The sequence below is a fragment of the Nylanderia fulva genome, unplaced genomic scaffold (assembly GCF_048542155.1).
Source record: "Nylanderia fulva isolate GAGA-0341 unplaced genomic scaffold, ASM4854215v1 Scaffold37, whole genome shotgun sequence".
NCBI classification, from domain to species: domain Eukaryota; kingdom Metazoa; phylum Arthropoda; class Insecta; order Hymenoptera; family Formicidae; genus Nylanderia; species Nylanderia fulva.
The window spans coordinates 526,462-551,683 of NW_028190444.1; the positions used below are offsets into that span (position 1 = coordinate 526,462).

Here is a 25,222-nt window from a genome sequence, read left to right on the forward strand (position 1 = left end):
TCTCGCATTTGTCCTCATTCTCTTCTCTCCGAGATTGCATAGCGCAATAAATACGAGACTGACATGTTTGTTAATAATGTATTAATGACATAGTATCCATACATTTTTTTAATATTGACAATCATCACAAATAACGTGTAAAGTGGGTGTATACCACGTACAAAAGGCGCAAAAAGGTCGATAAAATCCTCTATATTTTTTTTACGATATATTCTACGCTAATATATTCTTCAAGATCACGAGTCAAATAGGATATGTGGGAGTTGTTTCTTTAGTCGAGTGTTTTGTAACAAATACGCACGTACAAAGCGTTTAATAGCAAACTATGTCGACCGCAACTAACTTTCGCAACTCGTTTTTACATATTTTAGCTTTCTACTATATCGGGTATACAAAGAGAAATATAACATTTTGAAAAAAAAAAAAAAAATGAAAAAGTTGGAATAAAAATTGAAAAACCTATATATGCAGCGCGCGATGCAATCTAACTTATTTATAAAATATAATCCAAAAGAGCTCACGCGGCTTTTAGCATCTTTTAACATTATATAAAACTATAACTCTTTAAAATATATATATTAAATAATTAAATATATATAACGCTATTTTTTTAAGAGTATCGATCTCGTTCCATCAGCAGTAAAATTCTCTAAACGTGAAATCGTAGGAATGAGAGATTACGTAAAGGATACCAGTGTCGCGTGTTTATCTCGTTCTCTTTCAACTCGCAAAAGGTAATCCGTTATTCACACGCAATCCATTACAACACGCGACAGTACTATCGTTGATACAAGATTTAAATAGAAGAGAGGAAGAGATGTACTTTACAAGTGCACGTCGACGCTTGATCGAGCGATTGATCAATCAATGGATTTGGTAAATTTCGCAAAAAAACATTGCTTAATCATTAAGATCCATCATATTACAACACAGTCGTGATACGCGGTGAATGCAAACTTTCTGCAACAGGATTCTTAAGTTCGCGACAGAGAATAGCTTAACAAAATCGCAAACTGGGATCTACTTCGAGTTCAATTCTAATAAATTTTTCGTCGCGTCACTATTTCTCCCAATAATTGTAACGCTGTATTCGTATATTACATATAGTTTCATCACAAGTAGAATTTGCTAAATCAGATTACGACAGAATCGATGAATCTAAAATAACGGTAACTTCATTCGTAATAATTAATGTATAACTGAGAGATAAAAAATAAAGATATATAATAAAATTTTGCATTCTAAGACATTTTAATTAAGCTAGATAAAAAACACTATGATCTTTTCATCTGTATAATTAACGAAATGAAGATAAACAGAAGTAATGTTGAATCGCGTTAGCATTCAATTTTAGAGAAAAATGTGCGACAATATCACTTCTATTTCCTTACTCACTAAGCTAATTATAATTCTTTTTTTGGTATGGATTGCCGATTTTATCCTGCACATAAATATTATGTATATCATACCTCATCATACGCAAATGTGACTGTACCCTTAAAATATAAGCGGAATATTAGACAATTATTGCATAAATCAGTGAGCGGGTGGTCCGCGCCGAGTAACTCGAGCCGGCTACTCTAATTAGTGAGAATGACGTGTCGCGAGCAAGAAACACATTTTATGTAATCTATCGCTACAAGAAACTATGCTGTCGTTACATACTGAAAGTATACAACAATTGTTGTCCGTTTGTTGTGAAACAACGTGCGTGTATCAACGTATCCGCGTCTCCTCCTTCGTCGATGAATCCATCATCGATCACAATTTTGTGAAAGTTTTGTTGCTGCCGAGGAAGATGATCAGCTTCCTGTCGGTCGTCCGCATTCGCTTCAAAATCGTGCAACTTCGTCTTTGAAGAATCAAAGCCGCCTGGCGTCCAACGCCTTGTTGAGATCACTGACTAGCATGCCGAGGACGGGTCTGTGCTCGGAGTCGTACCGGAATACCGAGTCCAAGAATTTCGGGATACACCAGGAAGTCGAATACCTGGTCGCAACGTTGTGACGACTTGTCCGTGAGATGCGGCTTTATCAGTTCTTGCACCATCGACCGGCAACGTTCCAACGAGCCTATCAGGTACTCCTGGTCGTAACTGTAGTCGACTTCGTAGAAGGACACCACCGTCATCGCCACCGTGCCCAGAGCTTCCCGAAGCTCGTCCAGCTTCACGGCGTCGTTCGGACGGAATTGATGACTGCGTTGCACGAGTCCGATCTATATATACATTATATATATTTTATATCAATTAATTTAACTTATCGAATTTATTTCGACAACTATAAATTTCAGCTTAATAAAATGTATACTGTATGAATATAAATACAAAATGAATTATATAATTAATTTACATCGCAGTTAAAATGCAAAATACACAAAGCAGTCGTGAAATGTATACCATACATATACATTTAATATTATTTTGCAATCAATAATAATCCAACTTGGAATTTTTTTAAATTCATCATTTTGTCGTCCAAATTAAAGTTCTATATTTTATTAAAATTTAGCATTTTATCACATATAATTATTAGTACAGCCAATTGTCAATGATAATGAATAAATTTTTAGCTATACTTCGTATAAATATATGATCTGAATTACGATTTAATTTCTACAATATTCATTATCAATGGCATGATAATGAATATTGTAGAAATTAAATCGTAATTCAAATTATACATATTTATACGAAGTTTAAGTAATTTATTCTTATGAAACACTTAATTATGAAGATAATTGGATCCCGAATTAAATCATAATTTCAAAGCAAATTAAAAGAGATAAAATTTGCAAATGGTATACAATTTCTTCATTAAACCAAATTTATCTATTATTACCTCATATACATAAACACACACGATGCGGATATTAATTTGTAATTATTATAGAGAGGCTCTACAGTTTCGTTGAATATTTTCTAAATTATTTTAAATTCAAATTGCTCTCCCAACATTTATCGATGTTTTAATTAAAAGGAAATATTTAACTTTAAAGATTATACAGTATAAATAAGAGGTTTATTTAAATCAGCTCTTCAAACTCGCGGAACATATCATGAGAAATGAAAGCTCGAGGAATCTGAGGTGCTGAATCCTTTGGTATACCTTAATGGACAATTTGACGATGTTCTTGAGGACCTTCTCGGGTTCCTTCTTGTCCAAGTGCGGGTTGCTCTTGGTGACGCTCTCCATCAGCTTGTAGAGATTATCCAGCAACGACGTGGTGGCGTCGTCGATGAAGAGCGACCGGCCGGCACCAGTGGACACGATGCGACCCAGAAGCTTCTTCTGGGCGCGCAGTCCTAAATCGCGAGTGCGACTTCCGCTTCCGGTTGTATACGATCCACCACCGCCGTTTCCGATTGCGTTCGCCGACTGCATCACTGCAATATTTTCGCACAGTAAACGACTGCCGCACGTATATACATTAAGCGCATTGACCCGCATTCTCCCTTTTGTTTAGCACTAAACGCGACCGTGAGATCCCGAGTTCTATTCGCTCGAGACAAAACCGTTCTCTCCCACGTCCGATAAAAGTTTTTAATATATGATATATAAATATAAATTTTTTCTCTCTGCATATACAGTCATATACATACTACAGTTACTTTTACCATCGTATTTAACGCTAGAAAAACCAATATTTCCTTGAAAACTTAATTTTTATATTGAACACTTTCTAAATTTATGTAAATAATTATAAAAATTATATATTTACAATATAATATATAATCGCACGCTTAACATATCTGTAACACGCCTCAATCACCGCTAAATGTGCGGTGAAGAAGCGGGTCATTTCCTTTTCTCCCTCAAATCTGTAGTTTAATAATTCATTCCGAGCGGCGGAAGAACAAAAGAATTGCACGGTCGAATGTGGCACACATAAGTAGAAAGTTGAAAAAAAAACTGATATTCTTAGGAAGAGACGAGACATTATAATTTCGACGTCCTGAGAATGGCGCGAAAGCGTCTTATCTCGAGCATCAGCTACCACAACAAAGTTCTTGATTGTGTTGGTCACGTTGTTGTGCGTGCATATTTTCTTTTTTCGTATGATGAACTCACCGTCAAACATCGGTAGACCACCGTTTCCTCTGGATCGCGATAGTGGGATGGAAAATTAAATAAAGAAGCGGCGAGAGGGCTGTGCGCGCGTGTGTGAATAATGGTCCGGCAAACTCAGGCAAACGTAACTAAAATAACCAAGGGTTAAAATGACAAATCGTTGGCGTAACACAAATCTTGTGGATTCAAGATGAAGATGTGCGAGACACGACGAAACCATGTATCCCCTCAGTACCTTGATTACAGTCGGTGACGGTCACTAAATGATAGAGCAACCAGCTCTGCAATTCCATCACGGCTGTGCCCCACGCCACCTAAAAAAATTCAACAGAAATTTATGACAATAACTGGAAATATATATAAAATTTATTATGATATCAAAATTCGACGTAAATATTGCATTAAATTTTCACAGAGTTTTCATGGGAGACTTTTATTAAATTTTTTATTGTGGAAATATATTTCGAAAATTAAATAAATAATAAAGTATTTATAAAATTTAACAAATAATCAAGTATTGTATTAAATAAGAATAATGGCATATTTACAAAAGGGTATGATAAAATATACGATATAAATTAATTTTCATCGTTTGATATAGCACACCGTTTTGGTATTTAATAAGATTTTTTTATTTAAAATAAAAATTTAATAGATTTTAACTGAAGAAGATAGTTTTTCGAATTCATTTTCATTATGTCATATAACATAATAAAAATTAAGTTATGTCTTGATGTAAAAGTAATTCCACGTAAGCTGTATCTTTCTTTGTGTATTTTGAAATAATTTTATGTCAAGACATAATTTTAATTCATTTTTATTATATCATGAAATAATATCAATGTATTTGTAATATATCGTACTTTTGTACATAATAATAATTGCAGAAATATAAATTGTGTAAGCTATCATAGTAATTCAATGAATACAAATTGTGTTACGACATAATAAAAATTCACAATATGGCTGGCTTCAAAATATGGAAATACATTTATGAAATGGTCCTCAATTTAATAATAAAAAATTTCAACATTTTTGAAGCCAGTTCCTTCATTTTTTAATTATTTTCAGTCATTTAAAGCAATAATTTAATTTATCCATGAGTTTTAATAAGGATTACATAATTGTCTAAAATATTTCCTAAATATTTTTGGACAAAACTATATATATATATATGTTATATTGTTATATATGTATTAATGAAAAAATCATATAAAATACCAATTCATGTTATACGAGTATATATATATATAGTCGTAGAAAAATGTGATTGAAAATTGAAATTATATAATTTAATTTAATACCATATATATGCATTTATGCAATCACTTGATATTTACTATGTTAAACTTTTCTGTAATATTCAGTCTTCGTGTTGCTCCGAAATTTTCGAAGCTTTTGCGACTAAATATAGCGCTGAAGCGCGCTAATGTTTACATGCCGTCACCGTGCTGTCATTTGTGCGGCGAGGCTTGAGCGCGCAGGAAGCTCGAGGTATTCCGTGTGTAACGTCACGTTAACTATCGAGACACGATTACGACAGGTACAAGGAAATATGCGATTATTCCGAATAATCGAAGGCTGTTAATCCATGCGAATAATTAACTCCCACGATTAACTCGCAAATGCACTGACACGACGCCTATCTTATCAAAGTAAATACATATTTCGCGCGATTTTTACACATTTCAAGTAGGATCGTAAACCAATTATATTATAAATTATTGTTTTATTGCGATCTTTATACACTGAAAACAAATTTATTGAATTCGAATAAGTATTTATTTCAATACTGCTAAAGGAATCATTTATTTGAAACTAATGATATTGATTTGATATGAAAAATATTTATTTGATAGAAGAAAATCCTTTTCGAAACAAATGAATATTTATTTATTTATTTCAAATAAATGATTTATTTGGCAGTATTCGAATAAATATTTATTAATTCAGTCATTTTTTCAGTGTAGACGATAGAATATAATACAATAGGTATATATTTCTTAAAATAGACTCCCTCACAATTAAATATTAATCGCTACACGTTTTGACTTTTTCGTCAAGTTAGACGAAAGTTATCGATTTATCAATTATTTTCGGAGAAAGTAATACATGTGAGTCGTAGAATCAAGTGATTCGCGTGCCGTGATACATATCAATCGTAATTTATGACATTTATAAATAATTAATTTGAAATTCGAGGAATAGAATATTCCGTATAATTTTACATTGCGTTAAATATTTGATGATTTCAATGAATTAATTGTTACGCGATATTTGATATCTCTTTCTTCCGACATGTAGGTATATAACGCACTATTGTTTACAAGCGGAATATGAAATAAAGTTGCAATAAAATATGAAAGTGCGCGTCTTCTGCGATAAACATCACTATTAATAAAGTGTTATATAAAATGTCGCGCGATGGTATAATTAATCGTATTTTCGCGAGTGAATGTTGTGTACCTAAGTGTCATAAAGGAGCATTAAAGGACAAATAAGAACGAAGAGGACAAGGAGGAAAAGGAGCCCCGAGGGAGACATCAGACGATGGAACAACGGAGAATAATTTATAATTGTGTTAATTTATTATTTATAAAGTTAATTACTCGCTTGTCTTCGCGATTCATTTTATATTATTGTGTAATAATGGTGCATATCAAACTATTTTAAGTCTTTTAATTTGTAAAAAATATGTATTTAAAATTATTTAATAAAACATTGTTTATAATTATTTATTTTGGTCATTATATAATTTAATGTATTTATATTTTTTATAAATTAAAAAAATTCTGTCGTTGCGCATCGTATTTGTGCGACATTATTTCTTAAACAAGATAATGGATTTGCAAATATAACGCAAATATTATGTAAAACAAGAAATTTGTAATAATGCAGCAGTTAATATTCTATATTATTTATTCTTAAAAATCGCTGAAAAAATATATATTAAAATTTGTCGTTTAAAAATTTTCTTTAATTATTGAATTGAATTGAAATTTTCTTTAATTAAATTATTTCACGGAAAATGTTTGATAGAGATAAATAAGAAGATAATGGTACAACAAATGAGAAATCTAATTTTCCATCCGTGCAATTTCATACGGTTCATTATCGTAAAACAAAGCAACCATTGTATTATTCAAAATGCACACACACATCAAATGAATCGTCCAATGAATTATCCGATTCTTCCTCCCAAAACCAGTCGAGATAAAATTAATTATGCTTCGTTGCTAATAACGAATTCAAAGATTAAAACCATCAACGATATGAATCAATTCGCGCTAATTCCAAATTTATTCATAATAAAAGGAACACGCGGAAATAAAAAAAAAATAGACTTCGTATAAAAAAATCATAAATGCCGAAATGAAAAATTTTGAGTTTTGCATTTATTTATTCGGAGAAAGATTACAGAAAAATATCGTTTGAATCTACGTATCTCGTAAATATTCTCATAAATGCCACGGTCTTTTGCACAGTGTGTTACCTTGACATCAAAAGAGACTTTCAAAAACAGTTTCGAGGATGCTGTTAATTTTTTTTTACGAGAAATCTTTAAATATGATATCGCTCTAAATCTATATATACAAATCTGCCTGTAAATATACGTAAGAAATATTTTAAGAGATTATTGAAATTTCACGTCTTTGCGAACGTAATTAAAATGTTTTTCACCAACTCTCGGATTTGCGCGCCCACACAGTTGAAAAATTTCTGTTAAATTTAACAGATATCACATGTCCCAAATGGTCCACAGAAATTTTTGTGTTAATTTAACATAATATGAATTAAAACTTCAAATAATTTAAAATAAATTTTGCGTAAAATTAACATACTTTTAAAGTAAAAATTAACAAAAAAATATGTTAATTTTAGATTTTATCGTCCCCACTTATATTATAGAATAGAAAATCAACATTTTTTCTGTAAATTTTAACAGAAAAATCTTGTCACTAATAAAGCAGAACATATTTATTGTGAAAATTAAAAATAGATGCACATTGTGTTATTTTTACATTTTTTTCAATTCTTTTAATAATTTAACATTTAAGTTCAATTAACAGAACAGTACTTAATATGTTAAATTAACACATAAATGTGTTAAATATTTAGCACAAAAATTTTCACGGGGACTGTTTTTAACAAGAAAACACAAATTTTTCTGCTGTGCAGGCCTGGCATGTATACAGTACCCTCCATAAGTTTGGAAACATCTTACATTTTACAGTTAAAGCAATCGTATGGCAGCGATCTGTGCAGATTTTTGTATCAATAAATCGTAAAATGTTTAAATGACATTTTTATTTATGATAGATCGATGCCATGCGATTGTTTAACTGTAAAATGTAAACTATTTCCAAATTTGTAAAGGGTATTGTATGCAATAAATAACAAATGTCCATTTGTAAGACTGTTTTTTGTTATCACGATAAATAATATTTCAAATAATATACTGATAAAAAACATCCCATTAAATTTATATTGTTGCATGTTACGAATATCTAATTAAAGAATATTTTTTAAAGAATTTATCTCTTAAATTAAGAGTATCTTTTTGACAGATCTGTGCAGATTTTTTGTATGAATAAATCGTAAAATAAACTTAAAATATTTAAATAACTTTTTTTATTTATGACAGATTACTGCCATGCAATTGTTTAACTATAAAATGTAAGGTAAATTAAGAGTATCTTTTTGACAGATCTGTGCAGATTTTTTGTATGAATAAATCGTAAAACAAACTTAAAATATTTAAATAATTTTTTTATTTATGACAGATCACTGCCATGCAATTGTTGAACTATAAAATGTAAGATGTTTCCAAACTTATGGAGAGTACTGTATATATATAAATAATCGAGAGCCTCTCTCCCTTATTCGTACAATTCGTCTTAACGAGTGCGAACGATCCTAATGCTGAAAATGAAATGTAATGCGAGTCGGCGACATCCGTATAGAGGCACGCTTGTATATATATGTTACATATATATATACACACACACGCGTTCACGGGGGCGCAATATAAGGCCTCTATACCTTTGGTTGAATCGATTTGCAAGGAGCGTCAAGGCGAGCCAGAGACTCTCATTCATTTTTGAACGACCGAACAAACGGTCGATTAATCGATTAAAAACTCGAGCGATTCGATTAGCTAGAATCGGCCTTCCGAAAATTTAGATCACGTTTTAGCAAATTTAGATCACTTTATCATGCACGATAAACGAGAATTTTCGCTCAATATTACAGAGAGATGATTTTTCAGTGTACTAATTATAAATAAAAAATAATAAAAGCTTAAAAAATCTGAGAACCTAAAAAAATACAAATAATCGGCCTTCCGAAAATTTAATTCATGTTATATGTAGAAAATTTAGATCATGCACAATAAACGAGATTTTTCATTCAATATTACAGAGATCTCTTTTAAGTGTACTAACAATAAATAAAAAATAATTAGAAAGCTCAAAAAATCGAAGAACCTAAAAAAATACAAATAATCGGTCTTCCGAAAATTTAGATCACATTATCATGTACAATAAACGAGATTTTTTGTTCAATATTACAGAGAAATCTCTTTTAAGTGTACTAACAATAAATAAATAAAAAGTAGAAAGGTCAAAAACTTGGAGAACCTAAAAAAATACAAATAATCGGCCTTCCGAAAATTTAGATCACGTCATCATGCACAATAAACGAGATTTTTCATTTAATATTACAGAGGGATCTCTCTTAAGTGTCCTAACAATAAATAAGAAAGAATTGGAAAGCTTAAAAAATCGGAGACCCTAAAAAAATACAAATAATATATGGGAAGGCAAGTTCATGCGACCCAAGGGACTGAATTTTATCTTAGAAAATATTCGCTGCAGTACTCTATTTTTTATACGTTTTATATCTGTGTGGATTCTGGGACCGAATATTACTTTTTTTTATAACTTTTTGTTGTAATCCCTTGTGATATACATCTTCCTGTTTGCTATGGAAATGCTATTTCACTCTCAAATGTAAAATAAAACCCTCAATTTTTTTCTTTCTTCTTTTTTTTTTAATCTCTTTTTCTCATCAGAAATTCGATTAAGCTTGTCTATTGGGAAGTCTTACAGGAAACCGCGCATTGGCAACATTATCAGACAGATTTTTTCGTTATTCAATTTTCTCTTCTATTTTTAACAATGATCGAAATAAAATAATGTATGTGTAAATAAAATATAAGAATAAAATTTTATCAAACAAAATAGATAATAACGCGGTATTCAAATATATCAAATCAAATATTCTCACGAAATTTAAAAAAAAAGTAAAAATTTGATTTGATTTTTATTTCCATAATTCGAAAAATTCTTGGCTAATATCAATTTGTTTTCACTTTCGCGAATTATGATTTCTCTCGGATTTTACTATTTCACGGCAGATTTTTTCATTATTCAATTTTCTCTTCTATTTTTAGCAATGATCGAAATAAAATAATATACATAATAATGTGTGTGTAAATAAAATATTATCAAACAAAATAATAATAGCGATATTCAAATATATAAAATCAAATACTCTCACGAAATTAAAAAAAAAAGAAAAAATTCAATTTATTTTCATAATTCGAATATCTCAAATATATAAAATCAAATACTCTCACAAAATTAAAAAAAAGAAAAAATTCGATTTTATTTTTATTTCCATAATTCAAAAAATTCTTGGCTAATATCAATTTGTTTCCACTTTCGCGAATTATAGTTCCTCTCAAATTTGACTATTTTACGGCAGATTTTTTCGTTATTCAATTTTCTCTTCTATCTTTAGCAATGATCAAAATAAAATAATATACATAATAATGTGTGTGTAAATAAAATATTATCAAACAAAGTAGATAATAGCGATATTCAAATATATAAACTCAAATACTCTCACGAAATTAAAAAAAAAGAAAAAATTCGATTTTATTTTTATTTCCATAATTCGAAAAATTCTTGGCTAATATCAATTTGTTTCCACTTTCGCGAATTATGATTTCTCTCGGATTTGACTATTTCACGACAGAGTCGCAGAAATGATGCGTGAGAGAACGCGTTATATGAATGATCGATCGCCGGACATTTTCTCCTCTCTCTCAATCCATCAACGAATCGTCGAAGCTGTCTGGCACCTGTGCGTATGTGTGCTCATTCAAACGCCATCTCGATATAGCCGATCATTCGTTGAATTGCGCAATTCTTAGGGAAAAATATGAGACGAATAATATCCTCGACGTGTAAACGCGAAATTCCGCGCACGCTGTGAATTGTTACGATTATAATTGAAAAAATTACAGTAATAATGAATGAATAACAATAATAATAAATAAATAAATAATTATTAATGAATTAATAATAATTAATTATACATATATGTATACAACGAAATAAAAAATGAATTCTTTCGTCGATGATTTTTTGCGTATTTTAAAAGTATCGCGATTAAAAATTAAATTTTTAAATTGTATTTTAAATTCTCGACAAACAAATCGTAATAAATATGCACATAGACGTCCGCGTTTATCCCCCTCTGGAATCAGCTAAAAATTAAACATTTGCTCTCCCTCTGACACTGAGATTTATTTACACATTATTAAAATAAAATAATTAATTTAAAAAGAAGTAAAAAAATAAAAAACATTAATTTAAAAAATTTCAATCACGCTCCTCCCTAAAAAAAATCCCGCAGACGTCTAAAAATGTGTATTGGATGATTGAATTCTATATAGGTACATCTATTTTTAGCGAAGAAAAGGAAACACCTAAATTGGCACCGAAATTTTATTACATTATATAGAAATATATATGCGCATAAATGTTTATGAGAGAGAACTTGATTGTGAGAAATTAATCATCGAGCGAGAAAAAAAGACCAACACGTCCGGTTATTTCGCGATATGATATAAACCGGAATAAATTGGAGTCCTTCTTTAGATGTGGCTATTTCTTTCCTGCATGCATCTTTCAAGACCGTCCATCAGGTGGCTTGTCTTCGGAATATTCGATCGCTAGCTATAAATAAGCACGTGTATCTCGCCTGATTGATTCAATTTACCGTCGCCCTACCACATCCAACCTGATTCGATATGTACATGTTGTGAGCTTTCCCGGAAACACAACATTTCACAAGAATCCTAGTCATTTCACGAAAATCACTCGGGGATGCGACTCCAATCTTCCTAACATATATTCGATATTGCAATGTTTCTTCGTATTAGTAAACCCAAAAATTCGCAAACATATTCTTGAAAATCGATTCTTCCTTCGGCGAGCAAAAAAGCGCGTATATTAAATTTTGTTTAATTATCGGAAAATTGAGGAAAAATTAAATTAATTAGCTCTGTCTCCTTTATTAAGCGATACTTTCAGCAAAAAACTTTCTCATTGAACAACAGATATTTTATATAATTTTAGCTCTTTGATAATAATAAATAATATTATAATAAAATAGTAAAAAAAATCAACACGTCGATTCAATCTTCGTGGAAAAGAAGGGATTAATTTACAGATTAAATATTTTTTTAATTATCGTAAAATTGAGGAAAAATAAAATTAAATTTAACTCTGTCCCCTTTTTTAAGCAATATACTTTCAGCAAAAAGTTTCTCATTAAACAGTAGATATTTTATATCAGTTCAGCTCTTTGATATATTATTATAAATATATATATTATATATTATTATTATTATTATTATTATTATATTATTATTATTATTATTATTATATATTATTATTAATATTTATAAATATAATAAAATAGTAAAAAATGAAAACACGTCGACGATTAAATCTCCGAAAAAAGGGATCAAGAGATATTGACATATAGCAGGCGAAAATGATTGTCGGGTCTATTTCGTGGCAATGGAAAAGGCTGGTCGAAACAACGGATACATTTACCCGTGTCCACAGTATCAAAATTGCGCTTATCGAAATTACGGTGGTTTCGGAGTGCCTGTGCAATATCGGCACTCGGCAAACTCTCGTCCTCTTTCATCCCCCATCACCCTCCCTCTAGGTGACTAACACGAAACAATGCTTCCGTAAACTACTAGCTGGTATACGGGTAAACGTAATTATCGGTTCTCAATACATGTGCGCATCCGAAATTTCGATGGTGTGCGTTAGTTCGATACAGTTTCTCTTCACATGCGCACAGTTTCTCTCTCTCTCTCTCTCTCTTTCCCTCTTTTCTCATGCAGAATAGGGTTTAACATTTACGTCAATGGGTTAAACGTTCTACATCGACGTCATCGCAGCAACGATAAGCTATGCTCGTTAAATAAAATAAGGATCTTCGTAGAGAGAGAAAGAGAGATGCAGAAAGAAAGGGAGACTCGTTTGCAAATTTCATTTCTCAAATAATAAATCGGAGAGAAAGGCTCCCTGATATTAGGTGTGTGCAACAGAATTAAAACATAATTATTATTATATGATAAAAGATTTATTTAATTTTATTATATTCCTCTATATATTTATTTTGTAATATTTAATTTTATTTTAAAATTAAATTAAACATTACAAAAGGAATTAATACAAAATTTTTAATTTTATTTTAAAATTAAATTAAATATTACAAAATAAATATAAAGAAATTTAAAGATAACTCTCCATTGCATTTAATATCTCTGATCCTTTGCCAGTCCTCCTCATGCCTGAATATGTTTTTTTAATTCTGTCAGAAATACATATTGAGATGCAATGCATCTGCATGCATTTTTTTTAATGACACGTCGTAAGAACATCGTGAGTTTCCGCGGGCGAACCTGTCATTTCTAAAATTAGTCGCCAACATTATCTACTTCCCATTATCGCGACGACACGTCGAAGGACGAAGTGTGCGACCAACAATCAACATTTTCCGATATCCGTAAATTTAGCACGATCGTTTAATGGAAAACGTCGTACGCCGATCGGAAGAATGAAACGGAAATATGTCGATATATAGCGAGGTCAATCAGAGTGACGGGGAATAAATGAGCGACTTTCAATGAAGAGGCTAATCATCGTAAAGTTGCTTAAGACGGAGAATTGCCTGTTTAGCAGAAATAGCGAAAGTATGTAAATGCTGAAGAGTAATTATTTATATCGAAAGTATCGATATATGCTGCACATATTTTTATTCTAGTACCGCGCAAGTATATTTTTATTATAAGCGTAAAAAACCCTATGCTTAATAATACCCTTAAATAAAAATTCTTACAACGAGAAACTTGCGCATAAATGTATTGTAAAAAAAAATTATACATCTATACAATTTATAATCAAGAGAATTCTATCAAGTTGCTACACAGAGAGAATATTTTTCTTAGAATTTATCCTGAAAATCGTCATGTTTCTCTGATTAATATTTACCAATGAAAAATATTAGTATCTACCGCAATAAGATATCAAATATGTTCCATTAATTTTATTATGTATACATAGTAAAATTTAACTATTATATATTAATATTTTATATTAATATTTTAATCAGAGAAATTCTTATATAATTCTTCCAATACTATATTGTCCCATAATTACCATGATTTTCAAGGTAAATTTTTTCCAAGAGAAAATTCTCTTTGTGTATATTTTTAATCCAAAAGCCAAGATAAAAGAGAAATCGTAATCGCAGATTAATATTTAATATACAATTTGACGTAAAATATTAAATAGAAACTTGTGTTAATGCGCAAGAGAGAGAAAAATCAAATAAAAACCAACAATTATCAATAATTAATATAATTACCTACACAGAGAAATATTTTTTCATTGCGCACATACAATAAAATAATCCCTTTTCTTTCTTTCAATCGCGATTACCGAAAAAAAATTCAAGCTACAAAACTATCACTTTTTTCAAATTCAAATCAAATTTATATCACATTCCAAAGATTTTTTTAATTATTCGTAACGAAACAGATCGAACGGATGAATTAGCAGAACGCGTTTGGTTTGTTTTTTCGCGCTCGAGAAACTTTTCCACGGGAAAGATCGATCGTGGACGAGGACCGGCTAAAACTGCATACGTAATGTTTCGCAGCGCAATACTGAACACCGAACGAACCCTCGGGTTGCGCGCTCGTTTTCTTTTCGCGCCCTAAGACGCAGCTGTCAGCCGCCACTGACAGCTGGTCGGCAGCATGTCGTTTCTACCCCTCCTCGTTAAACTGAGCATCCTCGCGCTCGGGATAACCACCACCTGCCCCCGGACTAATGTACAGGCACTCGTCGCACGCATATGCATATGACCGCTCGCACGCATCGCGAGCCACGTGGTCGTTAACAAGAGTTCTCTACGGAGTTCTCTCGGTGAGAGACAGACTTAAAGGAGGGATTATGCGTATATTCCGCGAGACACAAAAGCTCGCACGCGGTTCAAACTGTTAAAGACGACTTGGCGAGATTGCGTGTCATATATGTATGCAGTCATCTAAATAAAATTATATAGATGAAACTTTGGCGTCATCTTATCTTTATACATATAGATATATAATAAAAATATGTATTATCTATATACACAAAAAAATTTTTTGACTTGATTAAACCTTTCAATTAAATATTATTTTGTTAATTAAACATATGAAAATATTTAAATGAAATGTAACATGTTAAATCTAACAAAACGTATATTTGATTTAAATAGTAACATATGTTCAAGTAACAAAATGATGATCATTATATAATTTTATAATATGTATGCAGTGTTTGCTATCATCTAAATAAAATTATATAAATAAAACTTTGGCGTCATCTTATCTTTATATAGATAATAAAAATATGTATTATCTGTATACAGTGAAAAAAAAATTAGTTGACTTGACTAAACCTTTCAATTAAATGTTATTTTGTTAATTGAACATATAAAAATATTTAAATGAAATGTAACATGTATTAAATCTAATAAAACGTATATTTGACTTAAATAGTAACATATGTTCAATTAACAAAATAATGATCATTATATAATTTTATTTAGATAACAGCAAATGCCAGATAACAAGTTTTGTTATTTTCGTTTTTCAAATTCTCATGTTAAATACTACGGCTTATTAAAACGCTAAATAAAAAAATAAAGAACAAAATTGAATTTCAAATAAATGAATAAATCTAAAGGACAGCTATTTGAAATAAAGAACTGTCCTCTAAAATAAAGGACGGGTGGTTACTGTACATATGGCATGCATATTCGCATCTCGTAATGATCTGTCTGGAAATAAATGCGGTTATTTTTGCTGCCGCGGAAGTGACTCTAGTTTATATTAAAAAATAATTTTTAGATCATCTTGATATACATAAATTTTGATTATATGTATCAAGATAACCAAAAAATTATTTTGTAATATAAATAATTATTATTGTAATATAAAATTATTTTGTAATATATACATATAATTATTATAGTATCTATCTATATATATATAATTATTTCAATGAAGAAACGAAGAACGGAGAATTATTGGCTTTACAAACAGTGGATATTGCATTACAATATTAATTCACAATTATTCTCAATCTTCAACTCGAGAGAAAGAAAGATTGATTTTCTTTCTGCTTCTCAGAGAAAATTAAAACAGTTTCAATGTTTCGCAACATAACTTTACTTATTTACCGTTGCATTCATTAAGTAAAATTAATGTATATAGCTAATATTGTTCGAGTATATGCTTCGATTTTTATTTCGCATAAGAATCTTGAAAAAGAGGGATTGTAAACGCGCTATAAATACCATTTTATTCGCAAATATATCAGACACGAGATGTAGGCACGCGCGAAAATATATATATATACGAATAATCACGAGAAAGAAGGGAGAAAACTTCGGCCAAGGACCGCGAAATACGACCGATCGTTATGTCAAAAAAAAAAGAAAAAAAAATAACAGACGTGACATATTATTTCCCGCCAAAACCTCTCTTTCGGCCATGCGAGAGAATTATAAACGACCTCGCAGAAAATTATCCGTATATAATAAAGGACATTCGTGCGCGACTAAAACACGTGTGTATACGAATTGATTTTAATACACTCCTTCGCATATTTCCAAGTATACATAAGAATTCAGAGAAAAGATACGTAAAACAAGATAAGAGCCTCTGCAATTCTCAGCTACTAAAGCGTATACAAATCCATCTTTCTCTTGCCAGAGAGATCTCTAATTAAGTTCTCTAATTAAATGCGAGATGTCTGGAAAAGAAAGGCTGGAGAATATAGCGAGAAGCCCCTTTCTCAAGGAAGTTTGAAATTAATTTTATATTTTAGCGAGGAATTTTATATGCGGATTTATTCATTATATGTTAGAAAGATTTTTTTATTTCTTTTAATTCTAATACGCGCTTATAAAAATATTTTCTCATTTCTAGAAGAGAGAAGTTACATGAGAGGTTATGAAAATCAATTATATTATGTATCACATTTAATTATCAACTTTTTTTACTAAGAAAATATTCTAAAAAATTACTCATTTATTATTTCTCAATAACTTTTCAAGCCTTATAGGGATTAATTTTAAACAAATCTTTTTTTATCAGACGCATCTCGCTCTTAATTAAAAGCAAGCAATTTACGTTTGAGGCATCAAAATGTAATTAAATACAAGTCCATAATTCGAGCGGTTGAGAAAAGGACGTTTAATATTAAAAAGCTCATAATTCTCTTCAATTAAATTTTCATCAAATACAATTATTATACAAGGTGTTAAATGACTATAATAGTATATATCTTAAGACATCATATATACATATATATATATATATATATATATATATATATATATATCGGGGTTGGGTAATAACTAGTTAATTAATTAAAACTTAAAAAAAGTTAAAAAGTTAATAACTTTTAACTTAGCTTAGTTAATTTAAAATGTATTAATTTTTAACTTTAACTAGTTATTAACTTCTTTTCTAAGTTAAATTTCTTTTATCTCTGAATATCATTATTGTTTTTTTTTTCAATTATAAACGTATTATTTTTAAAATAAAGTATTATTCATTTTTATGTTCATTTGCCATCAATTGTAATTCCCCAAAAAATATATTTCTATATAAAAATCAAAATTTCTTTGTTGTTTGTTATTATAAATTTTAAAAGAATTAAACAAAATTCTAATTTAATACAAATGTTTTTAAGAATTAACTTTCAATTTACTTCAGTTAATTTCATCTTAACTTTAACTGAGTTAATTTTTTGTTCGTGCGACTTTTAATTTAACTAAATTAATTTTATAATCAATTAACTTTAAATAAACTTAGTTTTAAAAAATCATTAATTTACCCAATCTTTATATATACATATATATATATATATATATATATATATATATATATATTTACCAATAACTTTACCTTCTTTCTCATATACTTGTCAAGGCTAGCGATGATACGAATTCCGCGCGTGCTTGAATAATAAAAAAACACACATATACACATCATAAATGAGATATGTATACGTATATATATAATATTACTTTGCCGTACACGGCAAGGTTGCGATAATAGAAAAAATTAACATAGCATTTGCATATCATCGTTATTACGAGAATTACATCGATCGCAACGCGAACACACATACCTGTTTTATATATGTGTGCATATTTGCATATATGCGCAGAAATATTTGGTATATAATATTGTGCTTTTTAGTATCGTATAAAACTTTCAAAATGTCTAACTATCTCGAAGTTTGCAACCAAACTGTAAGTAATGCGAAAAAAATATCGAGCGACTTAGAACGTCAAAAAGACGAGCAAAAAGTCTGTTATATAATTTAATAATTAAATTAGATTTTAAATAAATAAAGGAATAAAATTAAAATTAAATAAATCGAAATATATAGTCGTATAAATAAAATAAAATATTTTAGAAATTGATTGATATGAAATATTTACTTGCAAAACGTTTTGTTTCTAAAAAGAAAAATAGTGAGAAATATATGTATATATATACTTCTGTCCTGATTAATAATTAATTAAATCGTTACGCTATTTGCTATTTATCATTATTCCTTGCATAATACTCATATGCCAGTAGCACATTTAAACAATGTATAACAAAATCAATGTAACGAGCAGATGACAATTCTCGAAATTATAATCACGTGATATATTTACGATTTTCGTTCGCGAATAAACCGCAGTTCATCAGTAATGTTATTACATCCCTGTCCCTTCCAGCGTTTATCCCGCTGCTTGAAGGAGGGAAAACGCGATTCGAAAAAAAAGCCAGCTCGCGGAAGATATAAATTTCCTTGCCTCTCCTCCTAGAACTCTCAGGGGTCTCCTATCCGGTTTGTGCCGACTCGTCGCACGCGCTTCGAGAAATCCGACGATTTAATGCGAGCGTTTACTCGCTCGAAACGCAGGGAAACGCAATATATACGCGACACGTAGCCGCGCAATTATGAAAAACCGGTGCATCGCGTTCCTCCATAATTGGACGCGAGAACGCGGGCAATGCGCTAACAACAAGCCTCATTCATCGCGTTTTACTCGTTATAGCTTCTTCTATTTACGGCCCGCGATTGCACGCACTCGAAAACTTGCTCTCACACGCTTCCCTCCTCTCCCGGGACGTGTATCTGGCTTTGCCAGACTACAAAAGGATGTTTCGAAATTTCATTTCAATGAATAAATTTCTCGAGCAACGCAAAAACGTCGACACCGATCGATTTTTTAATTCGAATTTCCGGAAGAAAGAATTTTATTCGCTAATTGTTATGATTTTGAAATTTTATTTAATTAAAATTTTATGTAAAATGATTTTGTGTAAGGAATTATTTATTTCTATATTTAACGCCGTATTTATTATTAGATAAATGGCTTTTTTATTTATTTTAAAAATGATAAAATTATTATATTTATAATTAGAACTTTTTTTCTAAATAATATCAGAATTCTTTTGCAATATTATTGTATTTTTATTTACTACGAATAAATATATATCAAATATTTTTTGATATGAATTAATTCGTATGATAGTAAATCTAATTATATGTAATATTTAAATTTCATTTTAATGAATAAATTTCTCGAGCAACGTGAAAACGTCGAGACCGATAGTTTTCGAATTTCCTAAAGAATTTTATTCACTAATTGTTATGTATGTTTAAATGTTAGGGATGTTTCGAAATTTTATTTTAATGAATAAATTTTTCGAACAACGCGAAAACGTCGAGACCGATCATATTTTTTCGAATTTCCGGAAGAAAGAATTTTATTCGCTAATTGTCGTTACTCAAAAGCAATCGAATCTCTATACCTATATACTAATTGTTCGATTTTACTCTTCTTTGGAATTTTAGTTTAATTACCAAGATATTGGTAATCGTTACATTGAATATTAAATTGAGACAAAAATATGATGGCATAGAAAAAAATTGTTCTTAAAAAAATTTCTTTCTCGCTTTTGCTTTCAGAATAAATTAATTATTGCAATTTTTAGATATTATAAAATTCATAGATAGGTAAATTAAATATGTTATTAGTTATTATATTAATATATCTATAATATATTAATATGACCCTTTTTTCATGACGATTTCACAATGTACGTACAATCTTGAATATTCTTTCTTTCAAGTTTTATAAAAATATTCGACACTTTAATATCGTTTTAATCTCAATATTTTTAAATATTATTAGACTGATTTCGAAGAAATTCGTTAAAAATAAGCTTATATATTATATTCATATTTTTTCGGTCACAAAAAGTTAAAAAAATTTCAAAAAGGATTATATCCGTTTTTGTTTTATTTCGCGCACTTTAAAAAACATAACTAAAATATTTCACGCATTTCATATTTTCAATATTTTGCCGATAACCTGTGCAGTGCACATATCCGCACCGTTGAAATTCATGCACTGTGGACGGATTTCACGCTATAACGATCATTGATTTTGTTCGTCAGGCTGATGGAGCTTTCAGGCGTTTATCTCTAAATAAAAATTATTCAAGTATATTGATATATATCGGTTGTATATATTGATACTTTTGAAAAAAACACGGAACATCGATATCATATTTTATTTGAAAAGATATATTCAACAGTACTAATGCTTGATATATTCATTTAAATTAATTAAATCATTATTATAAAATATTAAAAATAGAATTTTATAGAAATAAAATCTTTATCGTAAAAAAACCAAAAATAGTTTTTTTTTAAATCTAATTAATTAAATAAAAGAACAGAAAATCGCGATAGTTATATCTTTGGTTTTAACGTTTAAACGCGATATAACATTAAAACTAGGTTGCAATTCAGTTTAAAGTAATCGTGGGTTTACCATATTTGCATAATTGTACTATAGTACAGAATACAAGAAAAAAACAATAAAATCAAGTGACATGGCTGTAAAGATCGATTTCCTCGACCTCGCTAACTATAGTGCTAACTATAGCGTCAACTCAACGTAATGTTCTTCCTTTTTTAATCAAGATTTTAATATAAAACTAAAAACATATACGCGCACAGAAAAAGAGAAATTTATATATAAATATATATATATATATATATATATATATATATATATAACAATTTAGTGGACAGTTTCAGCAATATCGATTGACTGTAATTAAATTATCAAATCACCTCTTGCTTTTAGCTGTAAAAGAGACGGTAAACAATCAGTGTCAACGTAATTAACATTGATTTGAAGTGTTAATTTCGAATGAAAGGCATTTTAGCTGTCGAAAGCATCGTACTTTTTTCTCTTTTTTTCTAAATGGTGCGACATTAAATCGCGACGAACAAATGACGCAATTAAAATGACTTCTCGCCCCGTTGCAAAACGTATCCGGTTCTCTTTTGTAGCGTTACAGATTTCTGCAATTTAATCTCTTTGATCAGCTACGTTTTCGCGATAATGATTCTGGCGAATTCACTTTAATCGGCGTCTATTTTTATATGTAATCAGAAAAGTTCGCGTGATGTATCTTTTAGAATATATATGTATATTGAAATGGATTTTTTTTGTAAGTTTCTCCAATGTGCTTTTAAATAGATATCACTAAATTATCGAGTGACGAATTCACACTTATTCGTTCTGATATTGTACTAATAATGAATGAGCTATCTCGTGATTTATAGTTAAACAGCAATTAATTGATAATTTTATGAATCAATCGATTCCTAAAGTTTTATGATACCAAAAATTCTTATACGATTTTTATTCGATTAAAATTGTTAATTAGGAAATAAATATTTATGTAGTATTTCATCTTCTGTATATTTGCTTCTCCAATAATTTATATCAGACTAATCGATAATAATTTAGGTATCTGCTAATTACATTCTATTTTTGTACACTTTCCTTTTCTCTTATACTTTAATGGTGATTGCATTTATCATTATACATTATCATACTGATAATTTACAGTGATGATTCACAAAGCTATTAGCAAAATTATAGCTGCTTATCTTCCTATTATTAGAAATTTTTATGTATTTCTTTTTAGCTTCTAAAGTTTGCGTAAAGAATAAAAATTATCGCGCGACACACATATATCAACTGACGATCTATTTAATGTGATAGTGCACTCTCTTGTATTAAGGTCGAGTGAGATAATTAAAATCGTTAAATAAATGGAGCGACATAATGATCGTCCAACGGTAAATTTAATAATTATTATAAAAATGTAGAGAAAAAAGCAGAGGGGAGGACAATTTCATTCTTAAAAAACTTATTTTTATCAAACTTACAAGAGACAGAGAGTCCGGATGACTATAAAAATTGTATATTAATAATAATCGTACGTGTCATAAATACTTTATGAAATAACTTAATAAAATTAAAGAAAAAGTTTATACTTTTCAATTATATACATAATATGCTACAATAAAATTTTATTTAACATGTGTATTCCAGAATTAAAAATAAAAATCAACTATCTAAAAATAGAATATTCGAAGTCTCTGATAAAAATAACATTACAGAAAAACCGCGGGGAAAATGAACACACCTTTAACGTCTCCGATTACGTCAAGCTGTCGAAACGCCGGAAATCACCGCAGGTTCGTCGGAAATTGATGCGAGAAAATTTCGATATTCCATATAAAAGGGCGATGTCAAAATGTTGTACATTTTAGGACAAATAGAAAAAGTTAAAATGTCTTTTATAAATCACAATGTTATCATATTTTGTCGTAATATTATTATTACTTTGTATATATTTTTATACATATTATGTAATTAAATATTTAACAAATGATTTGAGACATATGTAGCATAAAATAGTCGATATTTTTTGTGTAACGATAGGAATTTTACTAATCGCTTAGAAATATCTTTTTTTTTTAAATTTGTTTCGAAAACTTGACTTAAGTCATTTTCCTAAGCATCGCAGAGATAATCCGCGTGGATGAGATTCGACACGGTGAATGGGGAAACTTTAATCAAGACGAGATATTAAAGAGGTACTCGAGAAAGAGAGACATTCATTGATCTCGATGATAAAGCTTATTTTTTTCCTTTGTGGGTTTTTATTTGCAGGGACAAAGAATCAAGAGCTGAACTTCATTATATAATATTCAGAACCAAGATAATATCAATTTTTTGTTATCGAACATTCTCTGTTTGCGTCTTCCTTATCTAATCTCTTTAATCTTAATTTTTTTCCATACAAATTATTTCTCTATCTTCCCTTAATTTCTCGTATATCATATATTTATAAGTAAATGTATTTATTACTATTTATTATTATTATTACTAATAATATAATATTAATATAAATAATAATAATAATAATATAAAATAAATAAAAACAAATACACTGAAAAAAATTTGTTAACTTGACTAAATCATTCATCAACTAAATATTATTTTATTAATTAAACATTTAGAAATATTTAAATTAAATAATATAACATATTAAATGTAACAAAATGTATATTTGATTTAAATACTAATATTGTTCAATTAACAAAAAATTATTTCTTAGTTGAACAGTTTAGTCAAGTTAACATTTTTTTCAGTATATTTGTTTTTATTTATTATATTATTATTATTATTAGTTATTTTCGCCGGACATACAGCGTGACTATGTCCAAGAAACTCCCGTTAACGAATTAACCCGGAAACACGCGACGCGGGACAAATGAGTCATTCCAATAAAATAATTTCTCGGTAATAAGAGCGGTCGATTCCTTCTACACAACCTCAAAATCATATATGTATACGTATAGTTACTATATAAAAAATTGATACTTTTATAAATTACTCTATACTGCGCATATACATACGCAGTATTTTTAAAAATTTAAATTACGCACTTTGTATACATTTCGAAAGGCACAAATAAAAGGTGCCATCGAAAATTTTCAATAAACACGAACGAACAAAATTTAACTTTTAGAAGAGAGGAAGCAACTGTACCGTTAAATTGTTTACGTTAAAAGGGGCCACGCTATTTCGCGCGGTTAATCAAGATGGAATAAATTGACAAACCAGAAGGAGACAGAGTATATCGCGCAACTTCGCACGCAACGACGAGCGACAATTTCACACCGCATGCACACACATATATATATATACACACGTACTACAGATTTGAATCTTCGCAAGTACTAACCTCTGCTAATGTTTTGGGTCGCGGGAGCGCGACCCGACTGCGAAAGGGACGAAATTTCTCCACGGGCACAAGGTGCCGCACGCTCCGATCGCTCCGGATTATCCTCGAATCGCCCAAGTGTCACTTTGATTCACGCGTACTCCCGGGAAGAGAGGGAGAAAAGAGAGATCGCGCGAAGTCGCGACACGGCGGGAAAACGTGATGTTGACGCGCGCCTCGCGAGAGAACTACGTCACAGGTGTCGCGCCACACTCTATAAACACGTCCGTCGCGTTGCACGGTCGAGCGACGTCTGCGAGTAGTCGCGAGTTGCGATTCGAGATGCGCGCGACCCGGTTGCCATGACGCCGGCGAGCGGAGCGCACGCGTGATTGGCTGAGGGACGATGGAACTAGGGAGACGCGATAGATGCGCAACTTCGCATCGTACTCCGAAAAGCTAACTTCAAGGATATAAAAATGGAATAAAATAAGGTTAATAAGGAATGCAAAAGCATATATTATTAAAAAGAAATAAATGAAAAAGCTGACTTGCTCCTACAATTGACTGAATGTTTTCTTTTCAAAATGTCACCTAATTAGTTTCTGTC

General features: G+C 30.1%; 1 protein-coding gene across 1 annotated transcript; it reads right to left on the reverse strand.

The window, feature by feature from the left end:
- Nucleotides 1-64: 64 nt before the first annotated feature.
- On the reverse strand, nt 65-25,061 carry sigmar (Tumor necrosis factor alpha-induced protein 8-like protein sigmar). The gene is given in 5 exon segments (XM_029318947.2): nt 65-1,958; nt 1,960-2,217; nt 3,108-3,385; nt 4,306-4,384; nt 24,634-25,061. Coding segments are annotated over 4 exon segments (690 nt in total). The 5' UTR covers nt 4,364-4,384; nt 24,634-25,061; the 3' UTR covers nt 65-1,862.
- Nucleotides 25,062-25,222: the final 161 nt, after the last annotated feature.